Raw genomic sequence first — 15,892 nt, forward strand, 5'->3', positions numbered from 1 at the left:
AAAAATTGTATTCAGAAATCCAAAGCAATGCTAAACTATACTAGATATGAAGTATGCATTGATCCAAATTTGGATCATCCAGAAACTGCCAAAATGACTAGTTCGTCAATGTAATAAACCACCACATGTATATCTAGTATGGAAGAGATGAAAAACCTCCATGTATATCCTGTCAAATCGTAACCTAAGGTATCGTATCCCAAAAAGCACCCAAATTCGATCCTGTAGTCAAGTCCCATATACACCTAAAGCACCGCTGTATCTGACCCAATCGAAGCAGTATAAATTCCGCCTTGAATATTATCCAAAGTATATGGTTCTCTTAATGAACTCTTCAACTTTCCAGACCCCGCCCTCCAGCTTGAATGACCAAAACACTTCCTTTAACCCCACTGCTAATGAGTGCCTCTGCCGCCACTCCTATGGCCTTCCTCATTTCCTTTCCGCTATCTCCACTGGCGCTCTCCTCATTAATTAGCGCCATAGCAAGTGAGCTTTTACTTCTACCTGTAACGATCAAGTCTCCTGCATTTCGAGGACTTTGGCCCATTTCCACCTTTGCGTGATGTAAACAATCGGTCAATGGAGTTGTAGTCTTAACATCGACAAAAACTACTCTATTCGTCAAAGCTGGAGGTAGGGAGTCTCGTAATGTGTGTAAAAGAGCGGTGTCGGACGCAGCTGCATTGTAAAGATCCTCAGTATCGACACGTTCCGTGATACGTAACGCCGAACTAGAACTACCACCATGTTGAGAACTAGTAGCAGTGCCTGGACGAGAGCTATGCTTTACTTCAAACGTTTTGGGGCTATGAACAGGAGTGATAAAGTGAATGATGGTTGCTGTGATGTTACTGTTTTGTGCAAGTTGAAGAACAAAACGGAGAGCGACACGATCATCAGCGCCACCAAAGAATGGGAAATAAACATGGTGACTGCGATCTGCGATAGGTGCAACTCTCTCTGCATGTTGACTACTGCGAAGACTGAGTCGACTAGCACTCGATGAGAGATTGCGAGGCTCTCTCATGGTTGGTCCACCGAAGCCACGATTGATAAAAATGGCAATATTGCAATTGGCGATCTCAAGCGTCTTCTGGATAAAAATATCCTGGAGGCCGCTAGAAAATGAATCATGATGGGCTTCGTTGACTGGTAGATTACTAGGTTCGGTCCAAGGGATGAGAACAAGATCTGAAAAATTATCTGCTGCTTGTGTGGTCAAAGCCTCGGCATAATCCGACTCGGGAACGACGGAAACCCCACCGGAGACAGCAACATTATTCAGTTGAGCAAAGGTGCGGAAGGCATTGACGACTGGATCGCGATGTGTGTATTCATCCACTTCAGCCATGACTGAAGATGTACGATCGGTAAGTTCTAAGAGGCGAACACCATGAACTTCAAGTGGCTGTTTCTTAGGAATCGACGATGAAGGAGTATCATCCTCATCTACCGTTTCCAACTCGGCTTTCGACCTGTGGACTTTGGTAACCGTACTCGTGTTATCACCACCCAATAGTGCAATGAAAGTGAACAAGCTAGGAAGACTATCAAGTCTGAGGTAGACAAGAAGTCGTCGGACTTGAGTAGATTCCAGCTTTTCCAAGGAGCGGTCTGGGGTATATTCATCACTCTCGGGATGAAGTCTGTTTCCTTCCCAATCAATTTCTCCTTTCTTCCAGGCCTCAAGTTTCTTCTGGTACCAAGGAGGGTATAGTGCGGTTGTTAACGGCGTTGTGGCAACGGTTGTAACAAGTGCCATCACAACAAATATGGTGAAAGTCCTTGTCGACAAGATTTTGGCTTGTAAACCAATATTCTGTTTGTGTCAGCATAGCCAATGTAATCGCTTTCACACATGATCAACTTACAAGGACAATCAATTCAACGAGACCTTTACAACTCATCAAAACTCCAATGCTAAGACTTTCACGCCAGACAAGCCTACAAGCCTTGGCCGCAAGCGTACCTCCAATGATTTTGCCTGAGAATGCAACAACAATGATTGCAATAACATATCCCCATGTAATTCCATCGTTCAGTAGACCAAGGTTGGTGCTCAATCCAGATAAGGCGAAATAAAGTGGTAGAAGTAGCACTGCAACTAAATCCTCGATCTTTTCTGTGAGATGAATGGCAAAACCACCTTCATGGGGACATATGAGTCCAGCGAGGAAAGCTAAGGTTAAAGTTAGCGAATGTTATTTCGCACATGATTCAAATTGACCTTACCTCCAAAAATAGCGTGAACTCCAATGATGGCTGTAAACCAAGACGATGTCAGAACAATTAGTATCGTGAGAGCAACCATTCCCTGAGAGGGGCCATTTTCGAGACTTCCGTTGCGGCGAAGAATATACCTGAACACAGGACGAACAGCGTACACCAAAAAAAGACACCAGCCAACACAAACGAGCAACACCCATAAAGCTGCAAGCCCCGATCCATTATTAACCAATGCAACACAGAGGGCTAAAAGAATCCATCCTGTCACATCATTACCAACTCCGGCAGCAAGGACTGTGACTCCTACGGGTGTAGCGAGGAGGTTTAACTCGGTAAGTATTCTACAGAGGACAGGGAAAGCTGTGATCTATAGCGGATATCAGTGATTTTTTCAAATATATGGAGTTTGAGCTCGTACCGCAAGAGCTGTGCCGACGAATAACATATAGACCGGGAACGAGATAGGGACAGTTCCCGGATCATGTCGAAACTCATTATACAGACCGTAAGCAACGGCGCAACCCAAGCCGAACGGCAATATCATTCCGGCCAATCCTACACTCAGGGCTACTCTCCAGTTACCGAGGAAAAGTCGCATATTAACTTCTAGACCAACAAGAAAAAGAAAAAGTATCAATCCGAGATTGGCGGCCATGTTTAAAACTGGCATTGAGGCAACGGGGAATATAGTTTCCTGAAACCCAGGGATGCGCATCATGACTGAAGGACCCAAAATGATTCCACCTATTACTTCTGCAATGACTCGAGGCTGTCGAAGTTTGGACAAAGGGTAGTGAAGAAGGCGACAGAAGATAATGATGATACCTGCCTGTAATCAAACGTAAATTAGCTAGATCCATTTATGATGCGCAAAAGGTCGTTCTGTTTATGCAGTGGATTTTATTGTGTAAATTCGACATTCTGTAGGTCTCTCTGCAGTGACGGCATAGCGCTCTGCATGAACGACCATACGTTCCACCATCGATGCTTGCAGGAGAATGCGCAAATCAGTAAAAAAGCAGCATACCTGAATGATAAACAGAACAATGGGATTTGAAGGATTGTAGACAGTAGGGTTCCCTCCTTCTAAAATTCCACCCTGCGGGGTGGCGCGATTTGTAGAAGTGGCGCTGGCAGTACTACTGGCTGCTTTGACGGTAGTCGCAATCGTCGAAGTGACAGTCGCGATCGACTCAGTCAGGGTCGTAGTGAGAGTCGCCATGATGGCGGTTTGAAGAGAATATGGTCGTTATCAGGGAGTTTTTTTGATGAACGAGATCAAAGCTAGAAAGGCAGAAGGATTAGAAAAAAAATGTTTGACGAAGTCGTCAATTATTAATATGAATGCTAAGACGTCAAGGTGAGCTAAGTTTTAGTTATTGAGCTACCAAAGTATATTAGTAGATGGATACATCTTATTAGGTACTTTTGACAAAGAGATGAGGGGACATACCTTTTTAACATCTCAAGATTCAAGGGTCTAGGATAATCTTAAGCTTGAATGATATGTTTGTTTGTGAGTGTATGATAGCTCTTGGCTTGCAGGATCCATTTTTGAGGATTGGAAGCATTATGATTGGAGGCAGAGGTCAAAATCCTATCATCAGTGTAAGTTTGTTAGTGAATTGATTTGAATTGATAGTCTGTTTTGACAATTGACGCCAATTTGGAGTGAATGTGTGTTAGTGAGGTAAGAAAAGAATGGTTGAAATGGCGGGGGATTCTGGGGTTCGGTTACCACCTACCGTAAGGCTTACCACGAATTGTATTGGTTACAACCCAAGAAAGAGTGGACAAAGTCAGAGATGAACAGGTACGGAGTGGAGTCTTGGAGACTTTCTAGACCCTTGCTTATCTGTTATCACGACGACGTCCAGAAGTATGATCTATCTAGCAGTTAATTATCGACAATTACTCGAGTAGGAACCAGTGAAATTATTTCAAATGTCTGCTAAATGAGCAGTACATTCTTGTTCAATGAGAACTAACCGAATGAACCATCATTTAGCGGTGGAAAGGGGCTGTACAGCAACTAGAAAATATTAGAGAAACTCCCCAAGAAATCCAGAAATGGGCCTAGACTCTATTCCTATTGGTTAGGTATCGCTATGTGGCATTTCTCATCTGTGCCCTTCCTGTCGGAATCCCACCTACCTACCTAGTAGCTCTTAAATCTCTCAACCTGACAAGCCCAGCCACTTCGAAACAAATTGTCACATTTGCAATATCACATCATGAATCTGCAATGCATGTGTGGCCCACGTGCAATACATCTTACCTCAATCTCATAGTATTGGTGAGAAAATAAAGCAGAGCAGTGATCTTGTCTCATGATCACTGACTCTGAGTCGCGAAGCTTGTTCCTCGTAAAGCGTTTGGAGTAGAGGGTTGTCAATGAGCATGGCCGCATTGTGGCGATAGTAGTAGCCCAAGCCAAGCATTCAAGCCTCAGCAAAGAAATGTCTCTCAATCTTTTATAGAGAAAATCTTTGAGTATCGCGGCCCGCTCGCATTTTCGTCAGTGGGATGCATTGTGAGTAGAGGTTTATTGTGAGCTATGATGAAAGCTTTAGGGCCGTATATCTCACTGACTTGGTATATCAAAAGCCATCGGAAGAGTATTGGCAAGTTCATCTATTCTATCATCATCACAAGGGGAGATTCAGCCTATCATCTTGTCAGTTCGTTGTACTCAGTTAGGGAGCTGGGTTTTTAATCTGCGGGAATGTTTAGAAATAGATAATAACAGTGGCGACGACCAACCAGCAATGATAGAAGAAGCAGCTCCTCATCCTTGAAAGCAACTTCTCTATCAATTCGCCCTCCACATCTCATGCTGGGTAACGAGCTGGCGTGCCGCGTATTGCCGATGTTTCAGCCGCCTCTCCTGATGAGATTATCCCCATGATCATTCTGTATAACTATCAAGCTTTCGGGCTTGTGAAAATGAAGTACACAACTCATGGACATAGGGTAGACCTGTTTGAAAAGATACTTCGAGGTCTGGCGAATAATGTATGCAAAAGAAAGTTTCCAGCAATACTTAAAGGAGGTCTAATATTGGGTACCAATACAACCACACCAGTGCGGGGTATCATATTTGATATAAATTGTCCTACCGAATGCAAGTCTCGTGTGTAACACTTGACTGCAAGTTTGGAGAAGTCTCCGATACTTCAAACTTATTCCCTATGTACGTCGAGCACTCATATATCAAGATTTCTCGGAACTGCATGATGTCGATGATTGCAGACCATGCTAGTATTTTAAAGATCTGCGAGCATTTTGATATAATTGGTTCACTGAATATTTCTGGAATATAAGGATGGTGCCTGCAATTATTTTCCCTTATGAATAGTAAACCTGTTTCGAAGCAGGATGACAAGAGAGACGGGATACAAGGGCTTTTCTTTGCGCACTCCAATCTCGTGGGCGCGGGGTAGTTCATATATCTATATCAAATAGTTCCCGAACCCCCACATCTATGGACTCCAAGAATATTCGGAGAATAACTCCCAGGTTCGTGCTACCACACTCAATTCTGAAACACTAGGTCTTTATGAAGCCAATGGTAACACACACTTAAAGTTTATATCCAGCCCTTGGAATCGGAAGTCATGTGGAGTGAGCCCAAATCAATATCAAATTATCTATATTCCTCTTGTCAACGGTTGAGATCGTACTAGGCTGACAAACCAACTGGAACCAAACCAACTGCCCTGATCAAATCTCATACGATCCTTCAGAAACCAAAAGCCGCATATTATGTGAAGTCATCCCACAGTCCTTAGTCTTTCGAGAGGCTCAAGATTTGAACAGCTCGAATATCCCACGATTGTAATATAACACAATAGTCGCTTATGATGTAGACCACAATGAACCTAACTGTATGAATAAAACATAGCCATGCGTTTTGCATCCATGGGCACAAATATGCTTACTTGATACCGTTACCTTGCTTGAATTCTAGATGTACCATTGCATAATCTACGTTCGAATGGTAAATTTTAGCATGATAGAAATTAGGTAGTGAGCTTTACTGTCACATCACGATGACATTCAAACCATAACCTACCATTTCCACCTTTGAAGATCATACATCCAAATTCCCTCGATACAAACCCGCACACAAACACCACCCTCATTCCCGTTTATTTAAGAATGCCATTGTCAACTTTGGGCTCTCCTTGCCCCCGACGGCAAGATTTTGGTGCTTTACTTTCTTTTCCTCTCTCTCTCTCTCTCTCTTCATATATTAAGGAATTCTACGTGATTACGAGTGGATAACTTCTTCACTTCATTAAGTTCGAATTTAGATCCTCAGAGCTTTTGACAAGCGAGTCGAGAAATAGATGGGAACTCAAAGAGTCTAAAAGAATTGAGCAAAAGTAATCACCTGATGCGATATCGACTGATCTCAATCTTTAGCGTATGTAGGGGATTGAGATGAGATTGTTGAAGATGGGGATATTCTCTCTCTTGAGAAGAGAGTGAACCATGATTTAGGGAAGCGAGTGAAACATCCCAGTTCAAATAAAGATGATATCTATTCCCTTGAAGGTAAGAGCATTGAGGAGGCTTTGAGAGCTGGGGAGAAGTACAGGCCAAGGAGTGAATGGTAAGATGTGCTTTCGAATTTGAATAGAAGTATGTAGTCGAACTCAATTGTCAATTGTTATGTATCAATCTAGATAGAGCTTTGAAACTTTGTAAGTGGAATGAGTGTTGGAACTGGATAGATGTGCAGGAAGTTGAGCAGAATCAGCAGAAATCTCAAGTATTCTCTGCGCCCAGTTCTGGTTTGGTTTGCTGAGCATCTTTTAAATAGAAATTTGAGCTGGTCCTTTAGTCTTCAAGAGAGCAATTCACAATACTTTGACGTAATATCTCTACTGATTATATACCAAAAATCTATAGTATTCAATCCTTCACAGCCCCCATAAAATCCCTTAAAAAGAACCATCTTCCTTTTTCTGCCCTTCCACTTTCTCTAAAGCTATTCGTATAATGAGGAAAGAAAGATACTACGTCTTTCAATGTTTCATCATGTGCCATAACAAGTAATACTTCATCCGATGCATCCATTTCCATAACTTTTTCAATCTTTGTCTCCGCCTCGTCTACATCATACACTATCGCTGTTCCATCATCCCTTCGTGCTATTGCGTAGAATGGTCTGTTCCTGCCATTACCACGGAGAAGGGGCCCAAAGAGCGAACCTGGAGAGTTTGTCCCGCAACTCGACGAAGGAGCTGGTGTGAGAAATTCCGGAAGAGGATGATAAGGTGAAGGACGAAACTCGCTTCCGTGATGACACGCATCACCTCCCTTGAATACGTACGAACTTGGATTCGTTTTTACCTTAGCTAACGCACCCATATGGCCGATAGTATGCCCCGGACTATTGAGCAAACAGAAAGAACTATCTCCAAAACAATCAAATGCTTAGAAGCAGCCAATCATGAGACCAGAATTGAAAGCCATTCCACAAAATTCACGACCGGTATAATCGTCTTCAACACTAGGGGGATGGAAAAGTGAGTGTGTTCGGAAATCGCGGGGGAAATAAACTCGGAGAGGGGAGTACTGGAGATGTGGGTAGTAGTATCGATGATGCGGACACTTACCGTGGTGGAATAGGGGGGAATATTAAGATTTGGAGCTGCTTCAGGCAAACTTGCGAAGGACGCAATAAGTCAGGAGTTCAATGTATCAGAAATGTATATTTTGTAGATCTCGCACAAACTGTTGTGTGTCAAACTGTGAATAGTAGCAATAAGTGCGTTTTTCGTGATCGTTCTGAATTACTTCCGAGTTCTCTCACTAATCGAAGTTATGAGTCCCGAATATGATCTACCTCTTTACCAATTCAGAGACTGAGAAGTGTTGTCTGATGTCATGACTGGCAGGAGACTTTTAGAATGAGGAATGAAAGAATGTAAAATATACCGGTCGGAGAAAATTTACATAAACTCTTAGCATTCGATTCGAGGTGGTATTTTACCTAAAAACGGACGATTGCCATGATGATTCACGAAGATTTTATCACATAGATGAGATACAAGGAATGAGGAAAGCATACCTAGTAGATAGGGAACACTGCATCAGTCAAAAATGACAGATGAGGGTTTTACTCGTGAATTACCGCAGCAAGCCTAGTAATTACTCTAAAATGGGGTATAAAAGGCACACAAAATATCATTGTTCCATATGTAAAGGCTGGAGAGAGAAACTGAGACTGATACTGCTAGGTATCCAATGATATACTCACTAGAATTCTTTATTATCCTACATTCAATACCGGCAGCAAAAATCTATCTACCTAGTGAATACAACCAACCATCTGTGATATAGCCAACTAGCAGGTGTGAAATTAAAGATTCTGCAGCAGGCGAAGTCCGCTAGTTTATCTAGCTAGTTAGCACGGTATTGTATGCGACCAGTGACTCCCCGGACACTGGGATCACGAACTTTTGAATAATTTTATTTTCACGACTTTTAGGTAAACTCCGGGTGTTTAAGTTCAATAGAAAAAAAAATCTCGGAATAGATTCATATTTTCTTCGTCAAGTTACACAGATCTACTTATCACATAAAAATAATACCACATATCATATTTAAAGATGGTTGTCAAAGAATATGTGACCTATAACCAGGTATGCGCGCACACAGAAGCTCAAGATGCCCCTCCTGACCTCATATTACCCCTCCGAGCAAAGAAGCACCACTGACATCCTTTGTTAGGTCCACAAACTCTGTCAAGAGTCCGCACCACGCATTCTCGAAGATTTCCAACCTCAACTTATGATCGCTATTGGTGGTGGTGGATATGTTCCTGCGCGTATTCTGCGATCGTTTTTAAAACAACCCGGAAGTCCTAATATTCCAATCCAAGCTATTGGTCTTTCGCTATACGAACAGCTTCCTCCTACACACCCCTCGGCTTCAAACACTCCTGGAGAGGTTGAGCAAGTGGGTACAAAGGTTACCAGAACCCAGTGGTTGGATTTGAACAGCTTGGGTAACATGGAGAATTTGGTTGGAAAGAGAATTTTGATCGTCGATGAAGTTGATGATACACGTACCACTTTGGAGTATGCCGTTAAAGAGTTGGAGAAGGATGTTGAGCTTGCCAGACAGAAGTTGGGTGGTCAAGGAGACAAGACTGTCTTCTCTATCTTTGTTTTACATGTAAGTGATTCATCGATTTTTGCTATGCGCGATCAAAAAGGGAATTTACTAATGCGTTGAAATCGACAGAACAAGAACAAGGAAAAGAAGGGTACGCTCCCTGAGGATATGTTGAAGGAAGATAGATATCTCGCCGCAAGAACTGTTGAGGATGTATGGATCTGTTATCCATGGGAGGCCCAGGATATTGAAGAGCATGATGAAATGGCTCGCAAACAACCTTCGCAATAGATTCTCATTTAATAGATTTAGGTTTCAAAGAATTGGAATAAAGTACAACTCAAGCATCTTCGATATTGTTTCATGACCTTCGAACGAAGATTACCGAATTGACTAAACATCGTGATCCAATATCAATCTTTCCGTCATCCTTGCATTGGATTAGCAACTCTTCTGCTCTGTTACAGAATCTCACAGAATCAGATGTAATCTTATATCGTGATAATTGAGCATCTTTTTGTCATTCACGCATGGAATCAGAAGCCTATCAGGAAATTTCATGCGACTTCTTATCTTATCTTAGCGCCGAAAACCTTGAGAGGTGCAGCGGGGTAATTGGATTAATTACTACTCTCAGCGGGTTGTGACTGTACCACAAAAATGCTCAGATAGACACGAGTGCTCACTCGATAAAGACGAATGGGTGCGACTTCGGTGAGCACCCAATTTTGGATGATAAATCCAAATAACGTGATTTATCAGTGTGCGGGTCATATCAGTGTGCGGGTCATTTTCACCTCAATTCACTCTATTCTCTTTCAATACGCGTTTTTATCAACAATCCACAATGGATTCGAATAATCAAGAAGCCCGTATACTCCTCGCTATCGAAGCTATTCAAAAAGACAAAAAAACAAGTATTCGAAAGGTTGCAAAGATATATAATATCTCGAATACAACACTACAGCGTAGAATTAATGGTATTACTTCCCGTTCCGAATATCGACCTAAATCTTATAATCTTTCAGAACTAGAAGAGAATATCATTTCTGAATATATAATTGATATGGATTTGAGAGGATTTCCACCTAAATTAAGAAATGTAGAAGATATGGCGAATCATATTCTTGAATCGAGGGGTGCAAAGCGCGTTGGGAAGCTCTGGGCGCATCGATTCGTAAAGCGTCGAATCGAATTAAAGACGCGTTTTAGTCGTGTTTATGACTTTCAAGGAGCTCTCTGCGAAGATCCTAAGCTTATTGAAGAGTGGTTTCGATTGGTTGCGAATATGCGAGCGAAATACAGCATTTTGGATGGCGATTTCTACAATTTCGATGAGACGGGCTTTATGATGGGTATAATATGCCCCGGAATGGTAGTAACTAGTGCTGAACGGAATGGCAGAAGCAAGGCAATACAACCAGGCAATAGAGAATGGGCTACAGCAATCATATGTGGCAATGGGGAGGGTGAAACTATACCCCCATTTCTAGTGGTTCAAGGACAGGTTCATCTTTCCAATTGGTATACCGAAACCGATTTTCCTGCGGATTGGGCTATTAAACCTACATCTAATGGATGGACAAACAATGAGACAGGTTTAGAATGGTTGAAACACTTCGACAAGCACACTAAGAACCGAAGAAAGGGCAGGTATCGAATGTTGGTACTAGACGGGCATGAAAGCCATGAATCAAGAGCTTTTCAAGCATATTGCAAAGAGAACGATATTATATGCTTAAGTCTACCACCGCATTCAAGTCATTTAACTCAACCACTTGATGTGGGCTGTTTTAGCAATCTGAAACGTTCATATGGTGGTCAAATTGATGGATTTATCAAGGCACATATCAATCATATTTCGAAGGTTGAATTCTTTATAGCTTTTAAAGCTGCATATAAAGAATCAATCATCTCTCAGAATATGAAATCAGGATTTCGAGGAACAGGTTTAATACCATTTAACCCTGAAGCCGTACTTTCGAAGTTAGATATTCGAATTCGTACACCTACCCCTCCCTCTTTCGATCTAGATCAATGGATCTCTCAAACCCCTCACAACCCAACTGAAGCTCTTTCTCAATCAATTTTAGTGAAATCTCGAATAACCCGACATCAATCAAGCTCCCCTACACCTATATTTGAGACTGTACTAGCTCTAGCTAAAGGTACAGAGAGATTAGCTCATGAGAATACACTTTTGAATGCAGAGATTCGTACACTTCGAAAGGCAAATGAGGCATTAAGCAAGCGTCGACGCGCGAAAAAAACCCAATTACGTCAAGGAGGAGTACTTACTGGGCAAGAAGCTCTTGATATATTATCTCAACAAGAGGTTGATATTCAGATTCAACGCGACGAGCGTCAAAAAGGGAGGAATTCTAATGAAGAAGCATCTTCTAGTCGATGCTGTAGTAAATGCGGAAAGACCGGACATAATGCAAGAACTTGTCAAGATAATATAATAGATCCTAGATTATTATAATTTTCATAGTTTTAATCAATTGATTCAATGGTTGTTGAATAATATGAGTTTGAAAGAGTGAATTGAGGTGAAAATGACCCGCACACTGATATGACCCGCACACTGATAAATCACGTTATGCTTTTCTGATAAATATCCACTAATATCTCTCCGTGTGAGATGACTTACTTTTATTAACGTATGGAATACTATTACGTTATCATCTCGTTCTGATCCTATCGTCTGTAAGCTCGATATATAAAGCTTTGTTGCCCTTTTTCGAGCTTCTGATATCGATTATCTCTACATCTTATATACACAATTGCCACTGATCGTCTAACTTTATCTACATCTACAATCATGGGCGAGGTTCCTCAAAAACAAGAGCATATTTTATGTCTTCTCCCTTTTCCAGAAGATGCCACAATTTTGGATAGGTTGAGACAGAAGTATAACGTGGAGATTACATATAAGCAGATATTCTTTGGCGTAGGGAAAGCATTGGAGCTTGCGGATGTGCCGGATGGTAAGTTGCTTGTCCTGTCAATTCCCTTCTCGTTTCCCAATATTCCGGGTATCGGGGTTCTCTAACAATATCATTCCACCTTTCAGAAACCTGGCATCATGCAACGATACTCGTTACCCTCTCATCCTTTCCCCCTTCAGCCGAGAAAGCGAAAAATCTCAAACTCATTCATCTTTTCAGCGCCGGCACAGATAGATTGAGCAACTCTCCCATCTGGAAAGACACCAAAATCCCAATTACAAACTCGTCTGGTGTACATGGACCGCAGATATCAGAATGGGTTATCATGCAAATCTTGAGCCATTCGCATAAGGAGAAGATACTGGTTGAGTGGCAGAAGAAACATGTTTGGGGAGATTACAAAGAATTGGGTTCCATGAGAGATTGTGTGGGTCAAAGATTGGGCGTTCTAGGGTATGGAGCAATCGGAAGACAAGCTGCGAGAATCTGTAAAGCTATGGGAATGGATGTAATAGCCTATACGGCATCGCCACGCACGACTCCTGAGTCTAGAAAAGATGAGGGTAAATACATTGTCCCCAACACTGGCGATCCAGATGGCACGCTTCCGTCTGCCTGGTACTCCGGACTCGATAAGGAGAGTCTGCATAACTTCCTTAAGCAAGATATCGATATTCTCCTGATTTCCGTTCCCCTGACACCGCAGACTCATCACTTCCTGTCCGCAGCCGAATTCGAAATACTGGGATCTAAAACAAACGCTTTCATCATAAATATTGCCCGGGGTGGTATTATCAATCAAGACGATCTGATTACATATTTGAAGAAGCCATTGAGTGAGGGAGGTCTGAGAGGAGCTGCATTGGATGTTACGGACCCAGAACCTTTACCTCAAGACAGCGAGTTATGGGCCTTGGATAATGTGGCCATTACACCACACGTCAGTGGGCTTGGCACGACCTATGCGGAGAGGAGTTTTGCAATTTTGGATGCAAATTTGCAGAATATAGAGAAAGGGAGGGATCTTATTAATTTAGTGGATAGGAAAAAGGGGTATTAGGCATGCTGTGACCGGTGGGTATATTGGTTTAAAAAAGTCTAGAAATGGAAGCATTATATGACTTGCAATTTCAGACTTGAAGTAGGATAAGTCGACAAATTATATTTATTTGAAAACTTCCTAATGAGCCTGCACAACACCACTTGCATCTGCCTGCGCCGTAATTCTCTTCTTGTACGCCTGCACATCTCCAGGGAATTTCTCCACTGTCCCGTCATCACAAACCCAAAGACTTGTGCATACCGTTTGCAACATTGTAACGTCGTGACTAACCATCAATACACCACCTTGAAATGCATTCAATGCTTGACTCAACGCATCCATAGCTTCAATATCCAAGTGATTGGAAGGTTCGTCAAGAACCAAGATATGTGGGTTTTGTAGAGATAGACAGGCGAATGCGACACGAGATTTTTGACCTCCAGAAAGGAGTTCCATCTTCTGAAGGCCAGTCATACCGGTGATACCGAAGGCACCGAGGTGGCGACGATATTCTTCGTCGGTTTTACCGGGGTAGGTCTTGGTCATGAAGCCGACGGCGCTGGTGGTTAGATCGAGAGCATCGACGTGATGTTGTGCGAAGAAACCAATGCGGAGTCGAGGATTTTGAGAAATAAGTCCTCCGGTGGGAGAGAGCTTTCCGATGAGAAGTTTAAGAACGGTGGTTTTACCAGCTCCATTGGGTCCGACGATACCGATTCGGGAGTCGAGTTGTACGTCCAAGTCGACATTGCGGAGAAGGGGCTTGTCGGGAGTATAGCCGAAGGATACATCTGTCATTTGGACAATTGGGGGAGAAAGTTTTTCCACCTCGGGGAATTTGAAATGAACCGTGTAGACTGATTCAGGGGCTTCGAGAATCGGCATCTTTTCCAACTTCTTGATTCTGGATTGGGCTTCGGAGGATTTGGCGGCGTTGTAACGGAACTTGTCGATAAATGCTTGGAGATGCGCACGTTGGACCATTTGGTTCTCGTATTCTCGTTGTGCTGTCTTGCGGCGTTCTTCCTTTGTAGCATAGAAAGATTCGAAATTGGCACCCTTGTAGTAGTCGAGACGTTCGGAATGTTGATGGATAATATCAGTTGCAACTTCGTTCAGGAATGCTCTGTCGTGAGAAACTACCAAAACGGTACTTGGATATCCTTGTAGGTAATTGGCAAGGAAAGTGATAGAAGGAACGTCCAACATGTTAGACGGTTCATCAAGAAGTAGAAGATCAGGTTCACAAAACAGGGCTCTAGCCAATGCCAAACGCATACGCCAACCACCAGAGAATGTCTTAGTAGCAAATTGTTGTCGTTCAGGAGAGAAACCGAGACCTGCCAAAATGGTTGCAGCTCGAGATTCGGCTTTGTCAGATTCCATCTCTGCAAGCTTGCCTTGAATATCACCCAATGTCTGATCGAGACCCTCACGCTCTTTGTCAAGCTTCTCTGCTTGCTCAGAGGTATCGGCCATTGACGATCGTTCTGCTTCCATGTCTGCGAGTTGTTTGGAGATTTTGACTTGTTCTGCAAGTAAATGTTTTCTCCATACGTCAGCATCAAGTACAGCTTGTAATGCAGATGTATCATCTCCACTGATTTCTTGCTCGACGTGAAGAATGGAAATGTGGGTAGGTACAGCCAATTCTCTCCTTGCCAAAGCTCTCAATAGAGTAGACTTTCCGATACCGTTCTGACCAACCAAACCATATCTTCGGCCATAAGCCAAGGTCAAATTTGTATCTGACAAAATTCTCAAACCACCAATAGACACATCGATATTGTCCACCTTGATGTCCTTGCTCTTTGTAGATTGGCCCGATCCCAATTGCAAAGGATTGACAGCCATGAAGAACTCTTCATATGACTGGGCGTCATCGGGTTGGTTGATAAGTTTAGATGCTTCATATTCAACGGCCTTGAATTCCTTCTTGCTTTGTTTAGCAGCAATCTTTCTTTCTGCTTTCTCCAACTTCTTTTTATCAACTCTCGACTCCACTTTTCTAACATTTGCGGATTCCAAATCAACCCCTCCAAGAGATACACCCAAAGTAGACGACATATTCCTCTGAGCCCCAACTTGGATGGCTTGATCTAGTCGTTTGGCAGCGGAAGAGAGCTGCTTATTTTGCCCACTCCCATCAAATTTTTGAACCCATTTCTCTAATATCTGATTGATCTTTGACTGATTCTCCGGACTCGGATCACCAGAAGCTGATAGTAAGAGCGCGGAGATAGCAACCGCTGCTTCTGATAATGGCGAAGGACCATTTTGGTCTGCCTCGACATATGCATTTGATGCATGGGTGAGGTATCCAACTGAATACTCCGATAGAACGGGATCGATGTTGGGTAAGAAAGCTTTGATTTCGTTTTCCATGATGATTAATATGATATGGAAGTTAAAATATCAATTCGTACCGTCAACAAAGAGACCCTCTACATGTATCGGCTGCGAATTGCCTCACCATCCGAAAGTTTATCCTCACGTGATAGGCGGTTTCTCAACGTCCGATATACTAACCCATTGAGTG

At 42.6% G+C, this 15,892-nt stretch overlaps 5 protein-coding genes across 5 annotated transcripts; 2 read left to right on the forward strand and 3 right to left on the reverse strand.

Annotated features, from left to right (window-relative positions):
* Window positions 1–334: 334 nt before the first annotated feature.
* On the reverse strand, window positions 335–3,451 carry EAF01_006021 (uncharacterized protein; the record flags this gene model as incomplete). Its single annotated transcript, XM_038914275.1, has 5 exons — window positions 335–1,822; window positions 1,875–2,182; window positions 2,236–2,596; window positions 2,648–3,058; window positions 3,257–3,451. 5 exons carry the CDS (start codon window positions 3,449–3,451, stop codon window positions 335–337), a joined length of 2,763 nt encoding a protein of 920 aa, XP_038770724.1.
* Window positions 3,452–7,149: 3,698 nt separating this feature from the next.
* On the reverse strand, window positions 7,150–7,608 carry EAF01_006022 (uncharacterized protein; the record flags this gene model as incomplete). Its single annotated transcript, XM_038914276.1, has 1 exon — window positions 7,150–7,608. The coding sequence occupies one exon, from the start codon at window positions 7,606–7,608 to the stop codon at window positions 7,150–7,152; it is 459 nt and encodes a 152-aa protein (XP_038770725.1).
* Window positions 7,609–8,852: 1,244 nt separating this feature from the next.
* On the forward strand, window positions 8,853–9,651 carry EAF01_006023 (uncharacterized protein; the record flags this gene model as incomplete). The annotated part of the gene is made up of 3 exons (XM_038914277.1): window positions 8,853–8,885; window positions 8,974–9,420; window positions 9,490–9,651. The coding sequence occupies 3 exons, from the start codon at window positions 8,853–8,855 to the stop codon at window positions 9,649–9,651; spliced, it is 642 nt and encodes a 213-aa protein (XP_038770726.1).
* Window positions 9,652–12,184: 2,533 nt separating this feature from the next.
* Window positions 12,185–13,371, forward strand: EAF01_006024 (uncharacterized protein; the record flags this gene model as incomplete). Its single annotated transcript, XM_038914278.1, has 2 exons — window positions 12,185–12,350; window positions 12,437–13,371. The coding sequence occupies 2 exons, from the start codon at window positions 12,185–12,187 to the stop codon at window positions 13,369–13,371; spliced, it is 1,101 nt and encodes a 366-aa protein (XP_038770727.1).
* Window positions 13,372–13,491: 120 nt separating this feature from the next.
* Window positions 13,492–15,738, reverse strand: EAF01_006025 (uncharacterized protein; the record flags this gene model as incomplete). The annotated part of the gene is made up of 1 exon (XM_038914279.1): window positions 13,492–15,738. One exon carries the CDS (start codon window positions 15,736–15,738, stop codon window positions 13,492–13,494), a length of 2,247 nt encoding a protein of 748 aa, XP_038770728.1.
* Window positions 15,739–15,892: the final 154 nt, after the last annotated feature.

Source organism: Botrytis porri (assembly GCF_014898465.1).
Source record: "Botrytis porri strain MUCL 3234 chromosome Unknown BPOR_007, whole genome shotgun sequence".
In the NCBI taxonomy this organism is placed as follows: domain Eukaryota; kingdom Fungi; phylum Ascomycota; class Leotiomycetes; order Helotiales; family Sclerotiniaceae; genus Botrytis; species Botrytis porri.